Source organism: Choloepus didactylus, chromosome 8 (genome assembly GCF_015220235.1).
Source record: "Choloepus didactylus isolate mChoDid1 chromosome 8, mChoDid1.pri, whole genome shotgun sequence".
In the NCBI taxonomy this organism is placed as follows: Eukaryota; Metazoa; Chordata; class Mammalia; order Pilosa; family Megalonychidae; genus Choloepus; species Choloepus didactylus.
The window spans coordinates 96,714,764-96,736,157 of record NC_051314.1 but is presented as its reverse complement, the minus strand read 5'-3'; the positions used below and the strand labels follow the sequence as shown (position 1 = coordinate 96,736,157).

At 37.9% G+C, this 21,394-nt stretch overlaps 1 protein-coding gene across 1 annotated transcript in view; it reads left to right on the top strand.

The window, feature by feature from the left end:
• Positions 1-4,856: 4,856 nt before the first annotated feature.
• LRRK2 (leucine rich repeat kinase 2) overlaps positions 4,857-21,394 on the top strand; it is a 178,856-nt gene continuing 162,318 nt past the window's right edge. Inside the window, 4 exon segments of the mRNA XM_037846387.1 lie at positions 4,857-5,194; positions 5,454-5,539; positions 9,970-10,079; positions 13,051-13,139. Coding sequence (XP_037702315.1) covers positions 5,041-5,194; positions 5,454-5,539; positions 9,970-10,079; positions 13,051-13,139 — 439 coding nt within the window. The 5' untranslated portion in view covers positions 4,857-5,040.

The window sequence follows — 21,394 nt, the reverse complement described above, 5'->3', positions numbered from 1 at the left end:
GAACAATTTATTATTTCCTTATATATGTTAATTCCCATGAAAATTTCAAAGACCTCTTTTCTAATTTGATGCATAACAAGTTAATTGTTTTATTACTTTGAGCACCAGTGAAGTTAACACACATTTAATTATTTTTATTATGAAATAAATAAGCAATACAGAGTATAGATAATAATATACTTAATTCCCATCAACAAGTTTAAGAAAAAATTACAGAAACAATTGTAGCCTCCCATTATTCCTCTTGGATCCATTCCTATCTTCTTTGCCCCAGTTGTAACTGCTAGTCAGAATTTAGTAGCTATTATTCTCATGCAAATTTTTACATTTTCTGCATTTGTGTATATCCATAAAGAAGATGCAACTTTGCATATCTTCTTTTTTCACATTAAAGTATTGATATCATGGAATATATATCCAGCTACACATCTTACTGCAACTTTTGAAAGCCCAGTATATTTTCATTAATTAGCCAAGTTGATACATGGAGCTCTAGTTCAACTATTTTCCTTCACTTACGCAAGTCCTTTGTATAAATACATGCAAAAAGTGTTAGATATTTAAGTAGCTTTCATTTTCATGAAAAGCAAAAATGCTGCACTCAATGTTCAATACAAGTCTCCTCACGAACATGTGAGTTTCTCTAGGGATTGCCATTGGAGTGAAGGTGCTGGGTCAGAGCATTTGAGCACCTTCAGCATTCCTTGCTATTGCCATATTGCTCTCCAAAGTGATTGTTCTGATTTACATTCCCACCAGGATTGCATAAGTATTCTAGTTGAATGCCAACAGCTGGTATCATCAAACTTTAAAATTTTGGTTAAACTGAGAGATGTGAAATGGCATCTCATTTTGGTTTTGGTTTGCATTTCCTTGATTACTTGTAGCGTTGAGCATCTTTTGTTAGGTTTTTGGCCATTTCTTCTTCTGCAAATTGCCTTTTATACCCATGCGTATTCTAAAACTGGGCTAATTATCTTTTCCTTTATGATTTGTGATAGTTCTTTTTTGTATATCCTTATTATTAATGTTTTATTGATTGCATACATTGCAAAAATCTTCTTCCAGCCTGTGACTGTGACTATCTTTTAACTTTGCTGATGGAATTTCTTATGTACTGAGTTTTAAATTTCAATGCAGCTGAATTTAACAGTTTTTTTCCTTTAGGGACTGTGTTTTTTTATGTCTTGTCTTTCCCTACTTGAAGGTCATAAAGATAATTTCTTATATTTTTTTCCAAAAGTTTCATTTTTCATATAAACATCTTTAATCCACCTGGACTTTATTTTGGTGTATGACCTATGGAATTTATTTTTGGGTATGGTGTATATTTTATGTTTTTCCATAACTAATTGTCCTAGCATCATTTATGGAATAATACTTCTTTTTCCACTGATACACACTACAATGTCTCTCATGTATCATTTCTGTATATGTATGGGTGTGTTTCTGGGTCCTTGTGTGGTTTGCTAATGCTGCCCTTATGTGAAATACCAGAAATGGATTGGTTTTTATAAAGGGGGTCTATTTGGCTACCAGTTTACAGTTCTATGACCATAACAGTATCCAAACTAAGGCATCAACAGGACACCTTCACTGAAAAAAAGCCCATGGCACCCGGAACACCTCTGTCAGCTGGGAAGGCATGTGGCTAGCATCTGCAGGTCCCGGGTTATGCTTCAGCTCCTCTTTCAGCAACTGTGCATCCTTAGCTTAGTATCTCCAAATGTATTTCTGTCCACAACTCCAGGCATCTTTGAGCATCTCTGTCAGCTCCCAAGCATCTCTCCTAAAGTCTCTGTCAGCTACTCTTGGGGCGTTTTGTCCTCTCTTAGCTTCTCCAGAGCAAACTCTGGGCTAGCAACTCAAAGTGTCAGCAAGCATCTGGGCTTGGAGAGTTCTTAAGCAGTGAACTAATTAAGACCTACCCTGAATGGGCGAGGTCAAGTCTCTATGGACGCATTCAAGCAAGAGGTCACATCCTAATCAAAAAGATTAATAAATCTGTTCATCATAAGATTGCATTAAAGAATATGGCTTTTGGGGGGACATAATATATCCAAATCGGCACAGTCCTCTATATTTTTTCACTGGTCATTTTGGTAACTGTGCCAATAACATGCCAATTAATTTCTGTAGCTTCGTAAGATGACTCAACACACTGCTTTATATATTGTGCAAGTTGTGCCCTGCAAAAAGGCACAGGCTGAGAGAATAGGTGGAGTCTGAAATCCAAATCCTGTTTGGTTCACCGTGGTATGGGGCTGTGTCCTCCTGGAAGTTGGGGCACAGTTCTCTAATTCACAGGAAGATGTTGCCAGCTGAATAAACTCTGTGCCTCCAGGTCTGTGTCCACTTCCTCCCTACAGGAACCTTTTTTCCTACTCTGGTGAATTGGTAAGATATAGGCAAGTGGAAGCAACTGTGGAGTGTCCCTTTTTCCCCAATGATTTATAAAAACTCTTATGTTTTGCAACTTTTTTTTTTTTTCCAGTTTGCTAATTGCCTTTTAGTTTCGTTTGTGGTTTTACTTTGACTGCAGGAAATTTAAATTTTTATGGAGTCACATATAACAATTTCCTGTTTTTCTTTATTTGTTTTTATGTCTTCTCATACCAAGATTAAATAACTTAATCTATATTTTCTTCTTAAAGTTATTTTCATTTAACTTTTAATCCATCTGGAATTTGTTTTCTTGTTTGCTATAAATTATTAGTGTCGGTTTTATTTTTTCTTCCCAAGAAGTTAAATATTGTAGCAAGGAATACTGCCTTTATCATGAATTTGTGCCTGTAGCAATTTTTTTTTTTTTTGTCTTAACTTCTTGAAGTGTGGATAAGTTTTGGGATTTTAGTCAATAAATAAAACATTTTTGAAAGCTAAGAGGACATGTTAGGAGTTAATGGAAGGAAGCTCTCAAAACAGAATTCATTACCCACATCACCTACCCCTAATCTGGCTAATATAGAGTAGAGAATAAATAGATAATAGGAAGATGGATGAATACTGATTGAGGAAAAGAGGCAGCTCCTTTTCTATTTATATTTACCTTCTCTTGGAAAGTAGCTATGCTTTCATTTCCTGTGAGGTAATTATCCAGTAGACTGGGAAAGGAAAACTGATCAGAGGAAGATGAAGGAAGGTATGAAGGGAGAATTCCTATGAAAATTTGAGATACTGATTAGGTAGTCAGAAGTTGAAATAAGTTCAGAAACCAGTTAGTGAGGGATATATTGCAGGCATGATAAAGATTATAAAGCAGAGCTATATTTTTTTAAAGTTTTCATTATGGAAAATTTTGTACATTATAAAAATAGAGTAGTATAATAAATCCCATGAACCCATCACCTATCTGCAACAATTAATTCCTAAGTTAATATTGTTTCGTCTATATCTCCACTCATTTCACCTCTTCTCCCACCGTTAGATTACTTTGAAGCAAAAATTAACCATTGTATCATTTCAGGTGTAAACATTTTATTATGTGTCTGTATAAGATAAAACTCTTTACAACAACAAAAGGTCTCCATACTATCAAGGTTGACACAATGCATTAAGGAACTCTATCTCATTTTGATTAAAGTGGCAGAGTGTGAAGAACTCTGAACTTGGCCGTTAGGAGATGGACTTGAGTTTAAGCCCCAACTCTCAACTTCCAAATTTTGTGAATGGGCCAAATTTTTTTTTCACTTAACACCTCCAAATCTCAATTTCCTCATTAGTAAAACAATGATAAATAGCTATCTTATCCATTTCAGAACTGTCTTCAGGATAAAACAAGTTAATAGATGTGAGAATAATCTAAAATCGTGAAGTACTAACTTCCAGTCCAATCCTCTCCTTTATTAATGACCCTGAGGATAGATCACTGGAAAGCAGTAGATCACCTTTGTCTACCTTTCTACAGTGCTTCTCAATTAGACTTCCCTTTCTGAAAAACACGACTTTGGCACTTTTATTTTTTTTAACTTTAGGGTTGTTAATGCTCATATTCTTAAGTCTGAACAGCAGGACCGCAATATCTAGGTTTGTTTCTTTTACTTTTTCTGCTATCTCTTACTTTTAAAAGCACTGACTGATTACTTGTTGATATTCCCCAATTATCAGGATCCTACCTACCTAGGCAAAATCAAAATTTCAAGTTAATTTTAGTAACGTTCTGGGAACCAGAACTTCAGATAATTAACAGTGGAGTCACATTTTCTTTCCTCCCCTACAAACAAGATAAAAGAATTTAAGAATCACGTAAAAGAATTTAGCTAGGCAGATTTTGATTTCTAAAATCTCACTCCATTTTGGGGGGGGGGGAATGACTCATCTCTCTCTAGGGGGAACCCTAAAGAGAATGTTTCCCTAAAAGGGCCAACTGGGCGGTGTCCTCTTTTCCCAACGCCCTGATTTCTATTCTTAGATCTGGAGTTACGCGGCTTTCATTTTTCCCCTTCCTGCTTCCAAGACCTTTCTCGGGCCCAAGGAGTCCAGGTTGGCGGGTGCGGGAGGGTGCTCGGCGCCGGTTGCAGTCTGCGCGCCCCCTGCGCGCCTCCGGGCCGGGAGGACTCGGCGGAATTCGCTGAGTCAGTTTCTTCCTCCGCGACTCTGGTTGCGCCGCCGCGGCCAGTGAAATCCGGCCTGAGGAGGCAGCGTCCGCCGTGGTACCGTGGAGGGAGCGGAGGCCACGGTCACCGTCAGCTCGGTCGGGCCGGCGCGCCCTGAGCGAGCCCCGCCTGGGCCACCGCGCCTCGATTCTGCGCGGCGCGGCGCATCAGCCGAGCCTTTTGCAGGCCCCCGAGCTCTTTTTTTTTTTTTTTTGGAGGAAGCAGGGGAGGAGGGCTCGGGGAGAGGAAGGGGAGTGCAGGGCGGGGGAGACGTTGCTTTCCTCATAAACACGCCGGTGTGGGTGCCGATGGGGCCCACGGGGAGTGCCGGCTGCGGGCGGTGAGCTGTGCTCGCCCGGGGAGCAGTGGCCTGCGCCCGGGACCCCTCCCTGAGCAGCGGGCTTTCGTGCGGGGGAGGAGCGGCGGGTGTGGAGCGGGGGCCACCATGGCTAGTGGCAGCTGTCAGGGGTGCGAGGAGGAGGACGAGGAAACTCTGAAGAAGTTGATAGTTAGGCTGAACAATGTCCAGGAAGGAAAACAGATAGAGACGCTCGTCCAGATCCTGGAGGATATGCTGGTGTTCACCTACGCCGACCACGGTAATCATTTGCAAGGGACCTGTTCCTCACCGCACCCCCTCCGCCCCCCATTTGCAAACTCTCTCCCCTGCCCTTTGGAGTTTCTCAATCCAGGACTTTTGAGAAGGGGCAGACTCCCAATTCCTTTCCTTAAGGCGGAGAAGGAAATTGGGAATTCCAGGAAATTGCGCTCACCTCTTTTGCTGCCCCCCCGCCAGCCCCCAGACTTCAGCTTCGCAAGTCATAACTTTGTTTCTTTCCCTCACCCGCTCTTTTCCAGCCTCCAGGTTATTTCAAGGCAAAAATGTCCATGTGCCTCTCTTGATTGTCTTGGATTCATACATGAGAGTCGCGAGTGTGCAGCAGGTAAAGGAATTTTCTTTTCGCCCGTTTCCCCTTCTGTTTGGAAAGGAATGATTTTCTGTCAGTATTACGTAGTCTGTATTCTTGTTATTTCTGAGATTTGGCTTGATCACCCGCTGACCGTGATTTGAAGATGGAAGCATTGCCAAATTATTATCAAATGTTAACAGTGGGTCCACTGTGCGATCTTGGACTGTCTTTAAGAAGTAATTTTATAATACCTACTGACAAAATATACCATTGGCAGGAGTAATTATGAGTTGAGGTTTAGTTCTGTTATCGGCTACATGAAATCATCAGTGTTTAGATCAAATTATTTTAAGGGTCTTCCCAGTGCACAGTCTTGTCCTAGATATGACACCTCTTTAATAGTTTGGGAAAGGGGAATAATTAACAGCAATAAAATGCAACTGAGTAACTCTCATAGGTGTCAGGATTTTTATTTTTTAATTTGAAAACTGTTAGATAGGTAGCCTTTTTAGTTGCAGTTTACATTTAATGTCTAAAGAAAGTGCTTTGATTTCCTTATATGTTTAAATGTATACTTTGTACTGTAACTATTTTCATGTAAAATAAGTATGAACTGTAACTTTTAGAATTTTTGCAAGAGGAAACCCAGAAATTTGCAAAGTAGCTTGGATAAATTAAAAAGAGAACCTTAAGATGATAATTAAGAATGATTTATAGTCGAAACAAAATTACTGCCTAAGGTGAAAACCTCCTTTGGCGCATTTTGAGATTTGGAGAACTGAAATCAGTTTCGTCATCTACATGTTAAGTCCTGAAGAGAAAGAGAATTGAACTTTGAACTCCCTGGAACTCATACAGGCAGTCAGAAAACCAGTGTTTCTTAATACCTATTTGAGAGGCTGGACATATGTAAGAATTATCTCTATCTCTAAATCTGTATCTTTATTTTTATGCCTTTTTTAGTGTCCAGCTCTGTCAAGTCTGGGTGACCTAATATATCTAACTTCTTTTATATAAGAACATTTGTATCTAGGATGGTTACTTTTATTTTTCTTAAACTGTAATATTTTCCATCTGACTATTGATTTTCAGGCTGCTTTATTAAACAAACCCAAGGAAAGATGGATGCTTGTTCTTTTTTTAGTACTCAAAGTGTGAATTTTGCCCATGGAATTTTTGTGCCGCTGATTGCCACCCACATTTTTCTAAAGTGTTGAGGTCTTTATAATGTAGCTATTTTTCTTGTTGCATCTTTTCTACTTCGCTATACTTGGTGTACAGGGTTAATGGCTAGGTATTGTATTGGCTCTGTGAAAATATGTTTGTGAAGAGTTTGTAGTGGCTTCTTTCAATCTGTTAGATGCTGAATATCTGTTCACATTTAAATCCCAATTCTGTTCTGATTTTACCGGAAGCCACTGTACTTGATTGGTTAATAAAACTGCACAGTACCTCTGCTTTGGTGTTCACAAGTTACTTCTGGCAGCCCCCATTCCTTGGATTTGTGCTTGCTTGAGATCCCCGTTTGCCGACAGTAGGACCCTGGGTGAGATTTGGTCTTCAGAGTCCTGAGGAGGCCATTCTAGAACTCTAGGGAACCCAAAACATACGAATCACCCAGTTTTTCTTCACTTCAGAAAACTAAGCCTGGACCTCACTTGTCTGGAGTACCTACCAATGTTACTCAATATTCTTGCCTACTGGGTAACAGAGATAGAGGATGCAGGGAAATTAGGAGTTGCCCTCTGATTTGGTAAAGCAGTGGCATAGAATTATTAGTTACAGCACCAAATAGGCATATGTCTGCAAACATTATGTATGTTACATCATTTGATTCTCACTGGAATCTCACTGCCACCTCAGAAATCTCACTGGATATTTCCCCCCTATGAGAGTAAGTACCTTATTTAGGACCACAGAGCTAATAACAGAACCAGAACTTAAATTTGAGTCTTTTCACGTCTTCAAAAATCTCTTTCCATTATACAATCTGCTGCTGTTGAAATCCACAGACTTTTCATGCCCACAGTTTTAATACTCCATTTAAAAGAAAATAGTTTCTTTTTTCTTTCAAATTTCTTCTCATTGGTTGGTGTAATTAGTACAGGTATCCTTTAATGCTTTATGTTGAATTAGCTGGACTTACTGAATTAAAATTCTTAATTGATGCACTTAAGGTAAATGGACACTCTATTACCCTTCAAAAACTAAATATTAAGGTTTGTTTCTGGAATTTATTTAACATAATGTTCCAGACTCTGAATTTTGTTTTTGAGCTCTTTTTGTAATTTATTAATGCTCTTCAATAAATTTCAGTATTGAGAGAATTAGTAGTTAGGCTAGCTGCCTTGAAATTTTCTTTTCCTGCCAATCATCTATCTACTTGCTGCACTCCTCAGTTTTCATTACTTCTCTTTATTCACACAGTTTCAAGCTTTGAAGAAGGGGAACAAAATAAATGAAAGTAACTAAAATTATATTTAACCTCTAGAATATGTCCCTTTGTTCACAAATTAAAGGCCTGGGTTTAAAGAATAATTGTAATAAAGTGAAACTACCAATTTAATTGTACTTAAACTATGTAGTATGAAACCTTCTCTCCTTGAAAGATAAGCTCTTAATTGAATAGAGTAATGGATTAGTTGTTACTCTGCTCTGCCTCTGGGGATTGTTTACTCATAAGAGTTCCACATAGTGACTGAAAAATTCAGAAAAGCAATTACTGATGCTACTGCTTTACCAACCAAAACAAAACAGGTTTTCTCCTTGAGTTGGTCATGCAGGTACAGAACTGAGTTCAGCATCTGATGTTATCCGCCCCTGCCTCGCCCTGCCCCAGAAGTTGTTCAGAATGCTATTTTTCTTAAATACGTGGAAACTAAAGTTCAACATATTTTATGAAAGCACAGAAATAGCTGTTTCTATGACAGCTGGATTGTCAGCTTAAGTGGAGGAGGATATCCTACTTAAATATAAGGTGAAAATAGCTGTCAGAAATTGCCTTTTCAAGCAATTTGAAATTATATGAAAGAAAGCAGTGACAAAGTAAAGCAATTCATGCTTAATATGGAAAAGATCCAGAAATAATATTGTGAAGAAATCTTGTATGATCTTTTTTTTTTTTTTTTATCTTTGTGAAATACCCCATGTTTATTCCTTTTTATTCCTAGAATTTCTAAGGTTCTAGGTGCTTCTGTTCCTTACTGGCGAAACATAAATTCCTTACCTTGTCATTCAACTCCACTAACATTCAGTCTTATCTGGCAGTATCTCCACCCCTTATTATTTAACACCATTCTCCCTTCACAGCTTATCAATTTTAGGGGGTTCCATTTCCATATGTTGTACCACCATATTTGTAATTCTTTTGAAATCTATCTGAAAAGTCCTACCTCTTCCATATACTCTACATTATTCTAGTTCACTGTGAATCCCATTTTCAGGATTTATATTATACTCGTGTTTCTCACATAATCTCATATTTAGACACTTTGTTAATCTTTAGATACTAAATATGTATGCATTTTCTGTTTTCTTGGTTTGTGCCTGACCATATCAAGTATAGTTCTATATTAATAGAATGAATTGAAGATTCAATTTTGAGAATAATAGATAGTAGGAAGATTGGGTTAAATTTTATCTCCAGTTTCAAAACAGGATCTCATTGTTTTCAGAGGTAAAGAGGTAAATGGACTGACTAAAGATATGTAAAATGCATTAATAAGATCATATATCATTTGGGAATGTGAAAAAGCCATGGGAGTTTTGTACTCTACTCTAGACCTCATCAGCTCTGGAGAATCACGCATTCTGGAGAAATTGGGGTGGGGGTGTGGGTGTGGCAAGGTTTGCATTGAGGAATTATACTGCCTCTCTATATAACAAGGTCCTTTCTCTTTTTTCTGTAACTGATGTAGTTTCAGTCATTGGATAATACCATTTCTTCTGCAAGTTATTCTAGCTCTGTTACGTGGAGAGCAATCATTCCTGGTAATAGCACCACTTTGCCACTAATATCTCCAACTTCCTCTATCCCTCCATTCCAAGCTACTCGTTTTTTTTTTTTCTATAATCAAAATTCTATATACTTAGAAAATATCTGTCAGGTAGATATGACTTAAGAAGTACTGAGACCTGAGCATAGCTGTTATTGCACCTAAAATCTTGGTAAATCTTCTAAATTTATTTTTTTTTTTGATTTAGAAAATAGGCATATGTATTTCCTTCATGATTCAGGATTGTTATGGTATATTTTGTATGCCCTTTTGGTATGGTTTTCAGAGAAAGATGCATTGCATTCTAAGTATATGGTTTGTTTTTGTTTCTCAGTAAGCATTTTAGGCCATAATTTTGTTTTAATTAATATTCACTGATTGCACTAAGAATGAAGAGACTCATATTTGACTTAATATGTTCCATTAGCATCCTTAAAAAATGTGAATATTTGCCTTTATTGCTTTCAGGTGGGTTGGTCACTTCTGTGCAAATTAATAGAGATCTGTCCAGCTACAATGCAAAGCTTAATGGGACCCCAAGATATTGGACATGATTGGGAAGTCCTTGGTGTTCACCAGTAAGTATGACAGATGTGTAAAAACAAATTGCATTAAATATTTATCTATTCGTACAACACCTCTTTCCTTGATATTCGTAATCCAAGGCCAAAATGGTAGAACCCTTTAAAATGGGAATGTTTTCCCAAATCAATGATTTACATTTATATAGAGCTTTAAACTCAGAAGTATATTATCTAATTGAAATAATGAAAACTACCACTTGAAGTAAATCAAGTGTTATTAGAGGATAGGACATGGAAATGGAGCTAGAAATTCTTCCAGGTAATCGTATTTATTACTTAATTATTCAGGATTTAAACGTTTTCCCCCTAAATCTAAAGTTAACATTGTTACTAGTCAGGAAGAAAAATTATTATTGTAATTTTGGGAAAACATGCAATTATGCAGTTGGTTAAGTTGTAGACCTTAGATGACTACTAATGAATTCAAACCAAAATTTTTTAAAATAGAACTGATACAAAACCACTAACTCTAAAAAAATATGGGAACTGAAAAGTTACTTCTATAGGTAGTAATTTAAAAACTTTATGCTTCATTGTCTTTAAATAGTATGTTTATTTGTCTTCGTATATAAACACTTAGAGAGTTTAAACTACACTTTCAAAATGAAGAAAAAAGAGGAAATTAACCTTTCAGCACATCTGTAACCAAATCTTCATGGCTGTTTCACCAGTTACGTTTTTGCAGTTTGCAACATAATGACCTCTATTTGAGACCACTTCCTTAGCCATAATTAGTCAAGAAAATTTTTCTGAAGAAAAGTGTATTTCAGAGATATCCTTTTTGGATAACTTTGTTAGTTTCTTGACATTTTAAAAATATCTTGTCCTTAATGGTAAGTGGTCTTTACACTTAGTGTGACTCCTCCACCACAGAGAAGGAAATTGTGAATATATGTTGCTTCCAATGGTATATTGCTTGTGAAGTTTGTATAATTTTGCAAAACTAATTTTTTTAACTGCAAATTTTATTGAGATATATTCACATCATCAGCTATTTTTGCAATCATCATCACAATCACTTTTAGAACATTTTAATTACTTCAAAAAGAAAAATGACAAACATAAAAAAAAAGACCCAAAATACCCCATACTCTTTAATCCCCTCTTACTGTTGACCTCTAGTATTGGTGTGGTACATTTGTTACTGTTGATGAAAGAATATTAAGATATTATTGTTAACTATAGTCTGTAGCTGCAGTAGGTACTTTTTTCCCATATACCGCTTTATTATTAATTCTTTGTACAAGTGTTATACATTTGTACTAGTTCATGAAAGAACTTATTTATATTTGTAGTGTTAATCTTAAACAACATCCACCACAAGGTTCACTGTGCTATACAGTCCCATACTGTAACCTCTAGCTTTCCTTCTGGTGACATACATGACTCTAAACAACCCTTTCAACCAGATTCACCTACAATTCAGCATTTATTTATAATCCCAGTAATGAGGTACCATCACCTCTATCCATTTCCAAACACTTAAGTTCAACCTTGTTAAAAATTCTGTACACATTAAGTGTCTACTTCGCATTCTCTAGTCTCATTCTATCTCTTAGTAACCTATATTCTAAGTTTTTTGACTATGAGTTTACATATTCTAGTATGCAAAACTCAATTTTACATCTCCATATTGTTTTTCATTATCAACTATAACTGCAAAGTTAGACAAGGTATAGCTCTGTGTCTGTTCATAGGTGAGCATATTTGTGCTTATGTATTTTTCCTGATACAGTGTTGCTGTTGTTCTTTAGTTTCCAGCATCTAAAGAGTGTTTATTGAAAAAAAGACAAATTTATACTTAATGTATGCTGTCATCTCCAAATTAATCTCTGAATTTCTATGAGCCAGTTCTAAAATACACAGCATTTAATAAGCAGTTATCCTCAATTATACTTGTAATTAATAATTTTAACTTCAAGTGTCCTTTGGTTTGGTTGAGAACTTCCAAGATCCCAAAGCTTTAGACAATGTATACCTTAGGGAGTAGTAGAACATGTATCTTGTCAGTCATATCCCAGTGCAAACCAGTTCAACGTATTTTACATTAACATTTCCAAAAGTGTAGTCTTTCTATCATTCATTCACCCTGCATTCATCAAATATTTATTATGCCACTAAGTCAGAAGCAATACAATTGTGAATGAGACAGTCACCCTGCATTATGTGTGAAGTGTATTAGATAGCTTCCAGCAAAAATTTATTGTAAAACATTATATTCAAGGAGATTTCCCTGCAAATGCTTACAGTTCTGAAGAAGAACTTTTTTATGTGGTGTTGAAGTCACAGAGAATGGGAATGGTGAAGTGGAGGCACTTAGGGACAGATAGGAAGAGAAGTGATGGAGAATCCAAGAAAGGATCTAGACAAAGCTGTAGATTTCACCATGCTCTGTTTTCTCCCAACACTGTAAAGCTAATTGATAACTCAGGTTAAAACCTCAAGATTTTGAGCTAATTAATTATTGTTGACACACTTAGGCACATTTTCTAATATAAAATATCTATTTTTACTTCAAAAATAGTAACAATTGATAATTTAAATATTCAAATGGTTCTTAATTCTTAATTGATAAACACAAACTAATGTCTTTATTACATCTCTGTATTTTAATGCATCAACATGTATAAATTTTCATTTGTGTTTACATCACAAATAAAAAATGGGCTTAGCCTCTTCATGTATATAACTCTTCATGACATTTTAGACATGGAATTGGATTAAAATAGTTAATTCAAAGGGAAATAAAACTGTACTTATAACTTCTCTGTTGAGACTTACAATTGTTCCGTTTTCCTAAGTCTGGTTCAAGTTTGTAGGAAGAAAAAAAATACATGAACTTTGCTATTGGCAATTAAATCTGGTGATGCTAATAAAATAATTGGTGAGTAAAAACAAGATCTAAATAAGCAAACCTCTGAGTATGATACTTAACTCTTATCTCGATTTCTGTTTCTAATTCCAGACTGATTCTTAAAATGCTAACAGTTCATAATGCCAGTGTAAATCTGGCAACAGTTGGACTGAAGGCCTTAGATCTACTTCTAGCTTCAGGTAATGTACACATACATGTATTTTTAATGTTAATTCAAATAAAAAAAGTTGAAACCATTTTACTAAATGTGTTTTAATGTTTTTTTTTTAAAGGATCATGGCATGATATGATCTAAATATTGGTGATTTCTAAATTCTTTGTCTTTCCTTCATCTCCTTGTTTTTCTCTGTAGCTTTTCTCTTAGAAATCCCATCCAATATCTTGCTTTAAATATCACCCTATATATGACTCTCAAAGCTATATTTCTAACCCCAGCTTTGTTCCCAACGTCCATCTGATCCTACATCTCACGTTCTTATTTTTTGGCCACTCATGCGTTTATCATCATTGCAGCTTTCCCTTTATCTCTCTATATATGCCAGGCACAGTGAAATGCTTCACATGCTTTTTAAATTCGAATCCTCAAAACAAACCTTGTTAGAAACTTGATCACAGTTTTCTAGGTGAGGAACAATGAAGCTCAGAGGGGTTACCAAAAAAGTGTAGAACCGGGGTCTAATTCCAAATGTCAGATTCTTTTCCTGAGGAAATTTCTGCCTGGAGGATAATGGACCTGAAAATGAAGGGTCTTGATATGGCGTAATACTTAAAATCATTGCTGTGATGGACGCTTGCTATTATAGAAGATTCTGAGAAGAAAGGATGTTCATAGGGCAGTTAGTCTTGTAGGATAGGTGGGAGTTCCTGCTTGTTTTAAGTTGAGGGAACAGCGTGTGCAAAGTTGAAGAGGCCTGTGAGGAAAGCATGATAGGAGCTGGGTATGCGGCTGGGAAGATTTTAAATGTCCCCTTAGCCATCAGCCCTGCTGAGTAGTGAAGACCCTTAGAAAGGGAAGGGAAAAAGAGCGCAAAGACCAGGTGTGATGGAAGGGAGCTATGAAAGGCTAGAAGGTACTCGTCACTTTACCACTGCCTTTTATTAAAATACTTAATGGAATTTGCTAGATTTAAATATTTATTTATTTATTTAATTTTGACCTCAGCCTTGGGATTCTTTTTTTTCCTGTTTCTTTTTCTTTTTTGTGTGTTTGTGTGCATTTTCCATTTGGCAATGAACAGAAAGACATGGGTTTTTGAATTTGAAAAATCTCCCAGCATTGGAATGTATTGAAGTCAGCAGTCTGCAGATAAAGAAAGTTGAAAAGACTAGTTAATTTCTCCCATATAATGTTCAGAGTTTTGACCCATTGGGAAAATTTTTAATGTGCTTTAAAGTTCATTTTAGGTATTGGAGGTTAATTTATGAATCATTTTTATTGTCTGGCTTATTCAGTAATTGATTTAGTAGTATTGGGCACTTGCTGTTGTACCAGGTACTGGAGAATTCTAAGACAGATGAGGCAAAATAACTATAACATAGATAGATGTTCACAGTCCAGCACTACTGTCCAATATAATTTTGGCAATGATAAAAATGTTCTGTATCTGTGCTGTCTAATACCAGAACTACTAGTCATATTAGCTATTGAGCTACATATGTGACCAGCATGACTGAGCAACAGAATTTTAAGTTTTATTTAATTTTAATTAAAATTTAAGTTAAATAACCATATGTGGGTAGTACTGCACAGGCAAACAGATAAAAAACATTTAAATAATTGAAATTTTTTTTATAAGAGGTCAGCATCTCAGAATCTAGAAGGAACCATTACAACTCAGGAATAGTGGCAACTCCTCTAAGAGCTTACAATCTAGGAACTTTTACTATAAGCCTTCCCCTTGTAAACTGTGCTCTTAGATCAATTCTCAGAGTTTGCACTTTTATTGAGAAAATTACTGTAACATAGATATGAAGAAAACCACTGTAGGACATAGAGGAGAGTCCAGCTAAATTTATAAACCCAGTTCTGCCCCTTATTAGCTGTTTGCCCTTGGGCAGACTCATTTGGGTCATTACTTTCCTGTGCCCCAGTTTTCTCATCTCTAAAATGGAGATTATAATCTGTGCCAATTTTATTGGGTTGTAGTGAGGACTAAATGTGTTATAGTGAAGTATTCAAACGATGTCTAATACTTTATGTGCTTTATATTCCAACAATCTCCTACCCCCTCAGTACCCAGATCCAAAATTTTAATGTTTTGCCACATTTGCCGTATCGTTCCATCATGTATCTGTCTGTCTGTCTTTCTGTCTATCTGTCTGTCTAGCATCCATTTTTTGAACACTTAAGTGTAGGTTATTGTGCCAGTTTGAAACAATTATTGACCCCAGAAGAGCTGTTATCGTTTAATCCAATATTCTGGGGTGGAAACTTTTGATTGAGTTTCTATGGAGATGTCACACACCCAACTGTGGGCAAGACCTTTAATTAAATTACTTACATGGAAATGTGACCCCACCCATTTTTGGGTGGGTCTTAATTAGATCACTGGAGTCCCATAAGAGCTCATGGAGAGGAGAAGCTCAGAGAAACTGAGAGAGACATTTTGGAGAGAAGCTAAGAGCCAACACAGACCCAGATGCTTGGAGACACTGGGAGATGCAGACAGAAAGATGTTTGGAGATGCTGAGCTAAGAGATGAAGCCCCGAGTTTGCCCAGAGAGGCTAAGAGAGGCCTCCCAGATGATTGTAGAGAAGCGCCCCAGGAGAACCACACAAAGAGCTGAGAGAAGCTAAGAGAGACAGAAGCCCAGAGACATTTTGGAGAAAGTCATTTTGAAATGCAACCTGGGAGCAAAGGACCAGCAGACTCTAGCCATGTGCCAGCTAACTGAGGTGTTCAGGATGCCATTGACCTTTCCTCAGTGAAGGTATCCTCCTGTTGATGCCTTAGTTTGGACACTTTTTTGGCCTTAGAACTGTAGATTTGTAACGTAATAAGTCCCCTTTATAAATCTAATCCATTTCTGGTATTTTGCATAATGGCAGCTCTAGCAAACTGCTGGTTTGCAAATACCAAACATGTTGGAATGACTTTTTAAATGGATAAGGGGAAGATTCTGGAAGAATTGTGAAGAGCTTGATAGAAAAGGCCTAGATTGCTTTGAAGAGACTGTTGGTAGAAATATGGACTCTAAAGATACTTCTGATGAGGCCCTGAGCAGAAATGATGAATGTGTCATTGTAAACTGGAAGGAAGGCAATCTTTGTTTTAAAGTGGCAAAGAATTTGGCAAAATTGATTCCTGGTGTCAGATGGAAGGCAGAATTTGAAAACAATGAGCCAGGATACTTAGCTGAAGAGATCTCCAAACTAAATAAATGTTGAAAATGCAGCCTGGCTTCTCCTTGCAACTTATTGTAAAATGTGAGAGGAAAGAGATAAGCTGAGAACTGAACTCTTGGGTACAAAGAAACCGAAAATTGATGGTCTGGAGAATTCTGGGCTTCCACAAAGTGAGACCCCAGAGGATAGTACCCCATGTGAAGATTTAACAAACCTGGAACCAGCCAGTCATTTCACTACAAGCCAGGAATGGAAATGGAGTTACCCAGGAAGGATTTGTGGAAAGTCCTGTTGTCTAATGGTTTTGACCCCTGTATGCTGCATGCCAAGCCAACAAATTTTTTGCGGGATCTGTATAAATGGAACCACTGCTAGTCTGAACTGGAGGGGATGGAGAAGGGAAAATTGAGAGAAGGATGACCTCAAAGGCAGAACAATAGAAGCTAAGGTCTGGACCCAGGAAATCTCGGGCCAGGAGAGTGGACCTATCCATGCATGTGGAAAGGGTGAGTTTGCCCCAGAGGCAGAGCACGGGCCTTCTGTCTTGATGCTTAGGAAGAGTGCTGCCACCCAGGCCTCAGAGAGGGTGGAGCACATTCCCCGGACATTGGGGCGAGCCTGGCCACCATCCCACTGTTCTGAAGGGGTTGAGCATGTGCCCTGGAGATGGAAGAGTCTGGGTGTCTCCCTGATGTTTGGGGAGGGTGGGGTCTAGAAGAAAGTGGTCTCCCCAATGTGTGGATATGTTGGAGCAATCATCCTGGCATTTTGAGAGAAAAAGTCCTCTGCATAAGCCTTTGGAAAGGGTGGGACTGCTGCTTCCTCAAGCCCCAAGGATAAAATGTCATTACATAAATGGCTCTCAAACTTTGAAATGGGGTTTGCCCTGTGGGTTTTAGGAACTGTTTTGGTCCCGTGAACCCTGTCTTCTTCCAATTTCTCCTTATGGCAATGGGAACATTTATCCTATGACTATCCCTCCTTTGTATATTGAGGACAGATAACTTGTTCTGAGTTTTGCAGGTTACAACCAGAAGAGAATTTTGCCTTAGGACAAGCCATGCCTGTAACTGATCTTGATAAGACTTTATACCCATCTATATTGTGATGGAATAAATTTATTTTTGCATTTGGAAAGAACATGTCTTTTTGGGGTCCAGTGGATTGAATGTGCTGGTTTTGAAACTGTTATGGGCCCCAGAAGAGCCATGATCTTTTAACCCAATCTTTTTGGGTGGAATCTTTAGATTGTTTCCATGGAGATGTGACTCACCCAACTGTGGATGAGACCTCTGATTAAATTATTTCCATGGAGATGTGTCCCCACCCATTCCGGGTGGGTCTTAATTAGATCACTGGAGTCCTTTAAGGGCTTACAGAGAGCAGAAGCTCAGAGAAGTTGAGAGAGACATTTTGGAGAGAAGCTAAGAGCCAACACATATCCAGATGCTTAGAGACACTGGGAGATGCAGCCAGAAAGACATTTGGAGATACTAAGCTAAGAAATGAAGCCCAGAGTTTGCCCCGAAGAAGCTAAGGAGGACTCCCAGATGCTTAGAGAGAAACACCCCAGGAGAACCATGCAGAGAGATGAGAGAAAGTGAGAGAGACAGAAGCCCAGAGACATTTTGGAGAAAGTCATTTTGAAATGCAGCCTGGGAGCAAAGGACCAGCAGATGCCAGCCACGTGCCTTCCCAGCTAACAGAGGTGTTCCAGATGCCATTGGCCTTTCCTCAGTGAAGGTGTCCTATTGTTGATGCCTTAGTTTGAACACTTTTATGGCCTTAGAACTGTAGATTTGTAACCTAATAAATCCCCTTTATAAAAGCCAATCCATTTCTGGTATTTTGCGTAACGGTAGCTCTAGAAAACCAGAACAGTTTTATATATCATGTTCTTGAGCATTTAATACTGCTATGTACATTTCCTAAGAACAAGGATATTCGCTTAAGTAACCACTTTAAATAACGTTATCAAGTTCAGTAAATTTAGCATTGATGTAAAGCTTACAGTCCATATTCCAATTTTTTCATATGTCCCTTGGAGCCTTTTCTCCTCCCTTGCTAGATCCCATCCAGGATCACATGTTGCATTTAACTGTTATTATTTCTTTAGTTGTTTTTCTTTTTTTCTTCTTGTCTGTAATTGTGGGAACATATGTACAACATAAGCTCTCCAATCTCAACCACTGCCAAGCATACCATTCAGTGGGGTTAATCACATTCAGTATTTTGTAGTACCCTCACCATGTTCCATTACCCAAACTTTCCTTCCCCCCAAACAGAATCCCTGTACCCATTTTGCATCAATTCCCCATTCCCCTCATCCCCTGTTCCTGGCAATCTATATTCTAATTTCTGTCTCTATGAGCTCACATATACTCTGGTGTTTTCTATGTGGTTACCATGGGGATTAAGTTTAATATCCTAAATCTGTATTAATCTTGTTTGCTTTGATATCAACTTAACTTCAATAGTATATGCAAACTATGTAGTTCAGGTATGTCTTGTTGTAAATTATGTGTTTATATGTTGAATCTCAAACCACTGATTTCTCATTACATATTATACATTTGCCTTTTGATCTTATAGGAAGTAAAAAGTGGAGTTACAAACCAAAAATGTAGTAGTGCTGGCATTTATATTTACTCATGTTGTTCCCCTCACTGGAGATATTTATTTCTTCATGCAGCTTCTATCTATTGTCTTTTGTCCTTTCCCTTCAACTTTCAGAACTCTAGCATTACTTACAGGGCTGGACTAGTGGTGACAGACAACTCAGCTTTTGCTCATCTGGGAATTTCTTAATCTCTTCCTCATTTTTAAATATCAGTTTTTCTGGATATAGAATTCTTTGTTGGCAGGTTTTGCTTTCAGTGCTCTAAATATGCTATCCCACTGCCTTCTTGTCTACATGGTTTCCAGTGAGAAAACAGCACTTAATCTTACGGAGGCTCCCTTGTATGTGACATTTTCCTTCTGTTTTGAGGCATTCAGAATTCTCACTTTATCTTTGGTATTTGACAGTTTGATAATCATATGCCACCACATGGATCTATTTGGGTTTATCCTGTTTGGAGTTCCTTGAGCATCTTGAAAGTGTATACTCATGTCTTTTTTTAAATTTGGAAAGTTTTCAACCATTATTTCTTTGGATATTTTCTTTGCCCCTTTCTCTCTTTCTTCTTCTGTAACTCCTATGATGCATGTATTGGTAGACTTGATGGTGTCCCCCAGGTTCCCCAGGCTCTGTTCACTTTTCTTCATTCTTTCTTCTTTCTGCTCCTCAGACTGGATGGTTTCAATTGTCTTATTTTGAAGTTCCTTGATTCTTTCTTCCATCAGCTACAACCTGCTGTTGAACCCCTCTAGGGAATTTTTAATTTCTGTTGCTGTAGTCTTTAACTTTGTTTGATTCCTTTTCATAATTTCCATCTCTATATTGATATTCTCTTTGTGTTCATCTATCATTTTCCTGATTTCCTTTAATTCTTTGTCCGTGTTTTCCTTTAGCTCTTTGAGAATATTTAGGGACCAGTTTTTATAGATCTTTGTCTGGTATGTGCCAGAACTAGTCGTCCTGCTTGATGGTTTCTAATGCTTCAGTCTTCTCTTTTGCTTGGGCGACCACTTCCTATTTCTGTGTTGCGTGACTTTTTGTTGAAACGTGGACATTTTGGTATTTTAATGTGTTACGGCTGGAATTTAGACCCTGAGGTGTCTATTACTTAAGATTTTACTCAGCTAGTGTTACAAGAGAGCTTTCTGGAAATGCCAGGAGCTAACAACAACAACAAAAAACCACACACACAAAACAAAAAAACAACCAAAACAACCCCACCAAAACACCTTTCCCAGTCTTTACAGATTGACCTGTGCAAGTGTTCTCCTTCACACCCTATTCATACAGTGAATTGGAGAATAGCTCCAGGCCAAAACATAGGGGCCTCCCTGAACCTTTCACACATGCGCCTTGTCTTGGACATAAGCATGTGTCCCTGGGAATTCCCCCATTTACATGGATATGCGTGTCCCATCTTCCCTAGGAAACAGTTTCTTCACAGTCCCCAGCACTGCACAATACGTGCCACAGCCAGCAATCCCTTGCCCCAGGCAGCACTATTTGACTGCTCTCCCACAGCTTTCTGTAGGATCAGTCTGTGAGCTGCGTTCTACATGCAGCGCAACTTCTGAGACAGTCACTCAGGCCACCACCAGACAGATTGTGCCAGACATGTTTGCTCCCTGTATATGCATAGGGGTTACTCTGTTCCCTCTGGAACTGGAACCAGGAATCCTCACTGAGAGCGCCGGCTGTCTCCATGCCCAGCAGGTGAGGGGTAGGGAAGGGGCCAGCTAGGGCACCAGGGGATCTTACTGCTTTTAAGTAGTCTTTGTCTTTAATCTTCTCTTGCCCTGTTACTGAAGTCCTTCATGTGTTTTCTGGAGCACTGAGAAAGATTTTTCTGTCATTATTGTTCAAAGCTTCTGTAGGGAGGTGGAGTCCATCTTGAACAGGGCGGGGCCAGTGTGTTAGTATTTGAGTTATGGTAGGAGTTATGTTTGGTGTGGAAAAGGGCAAGGGCATTTCAGGCAGAGGGGATAGCTAGTTCAAGGACAAAGGGGTATTAAAGAGTGTGTTTAATGATGAATAAAGAACTTAACATGATTGGAGTTGAGACAACATATGACTGATGAGATAATGTGTAGTCAGTTTGTGGAGGGTCTTATTTGTCATACTGAGGACTTTGAGAAGGTCTTAGAAGATTTAAGTAAGGTATTTACAGGATTACACTTGTGTTTGGAAAATATTATGTACGGAATAAACTAGTTGGGTGGTAGAGTGTTGGGACAAGGAGTGCAATTAAGCAATTGTTTTAGCATTTTGGGTGGAGATGATGAGGTCCTGAACTCAGTTGGAGGAGCCTACTTCAGAAGGAGATTTGGAGATATTTAGGAGGTAGACTTGAAAGGTTTGGTAATAGATTGATTTGTTGTTTGGGCAGAGACTGAGAAGAGAGAGGGAGGATTGAAAGATAACTGCGTAGTTTCTCTCTTGAGTAACTATTGACTAATGGTATCATTGAT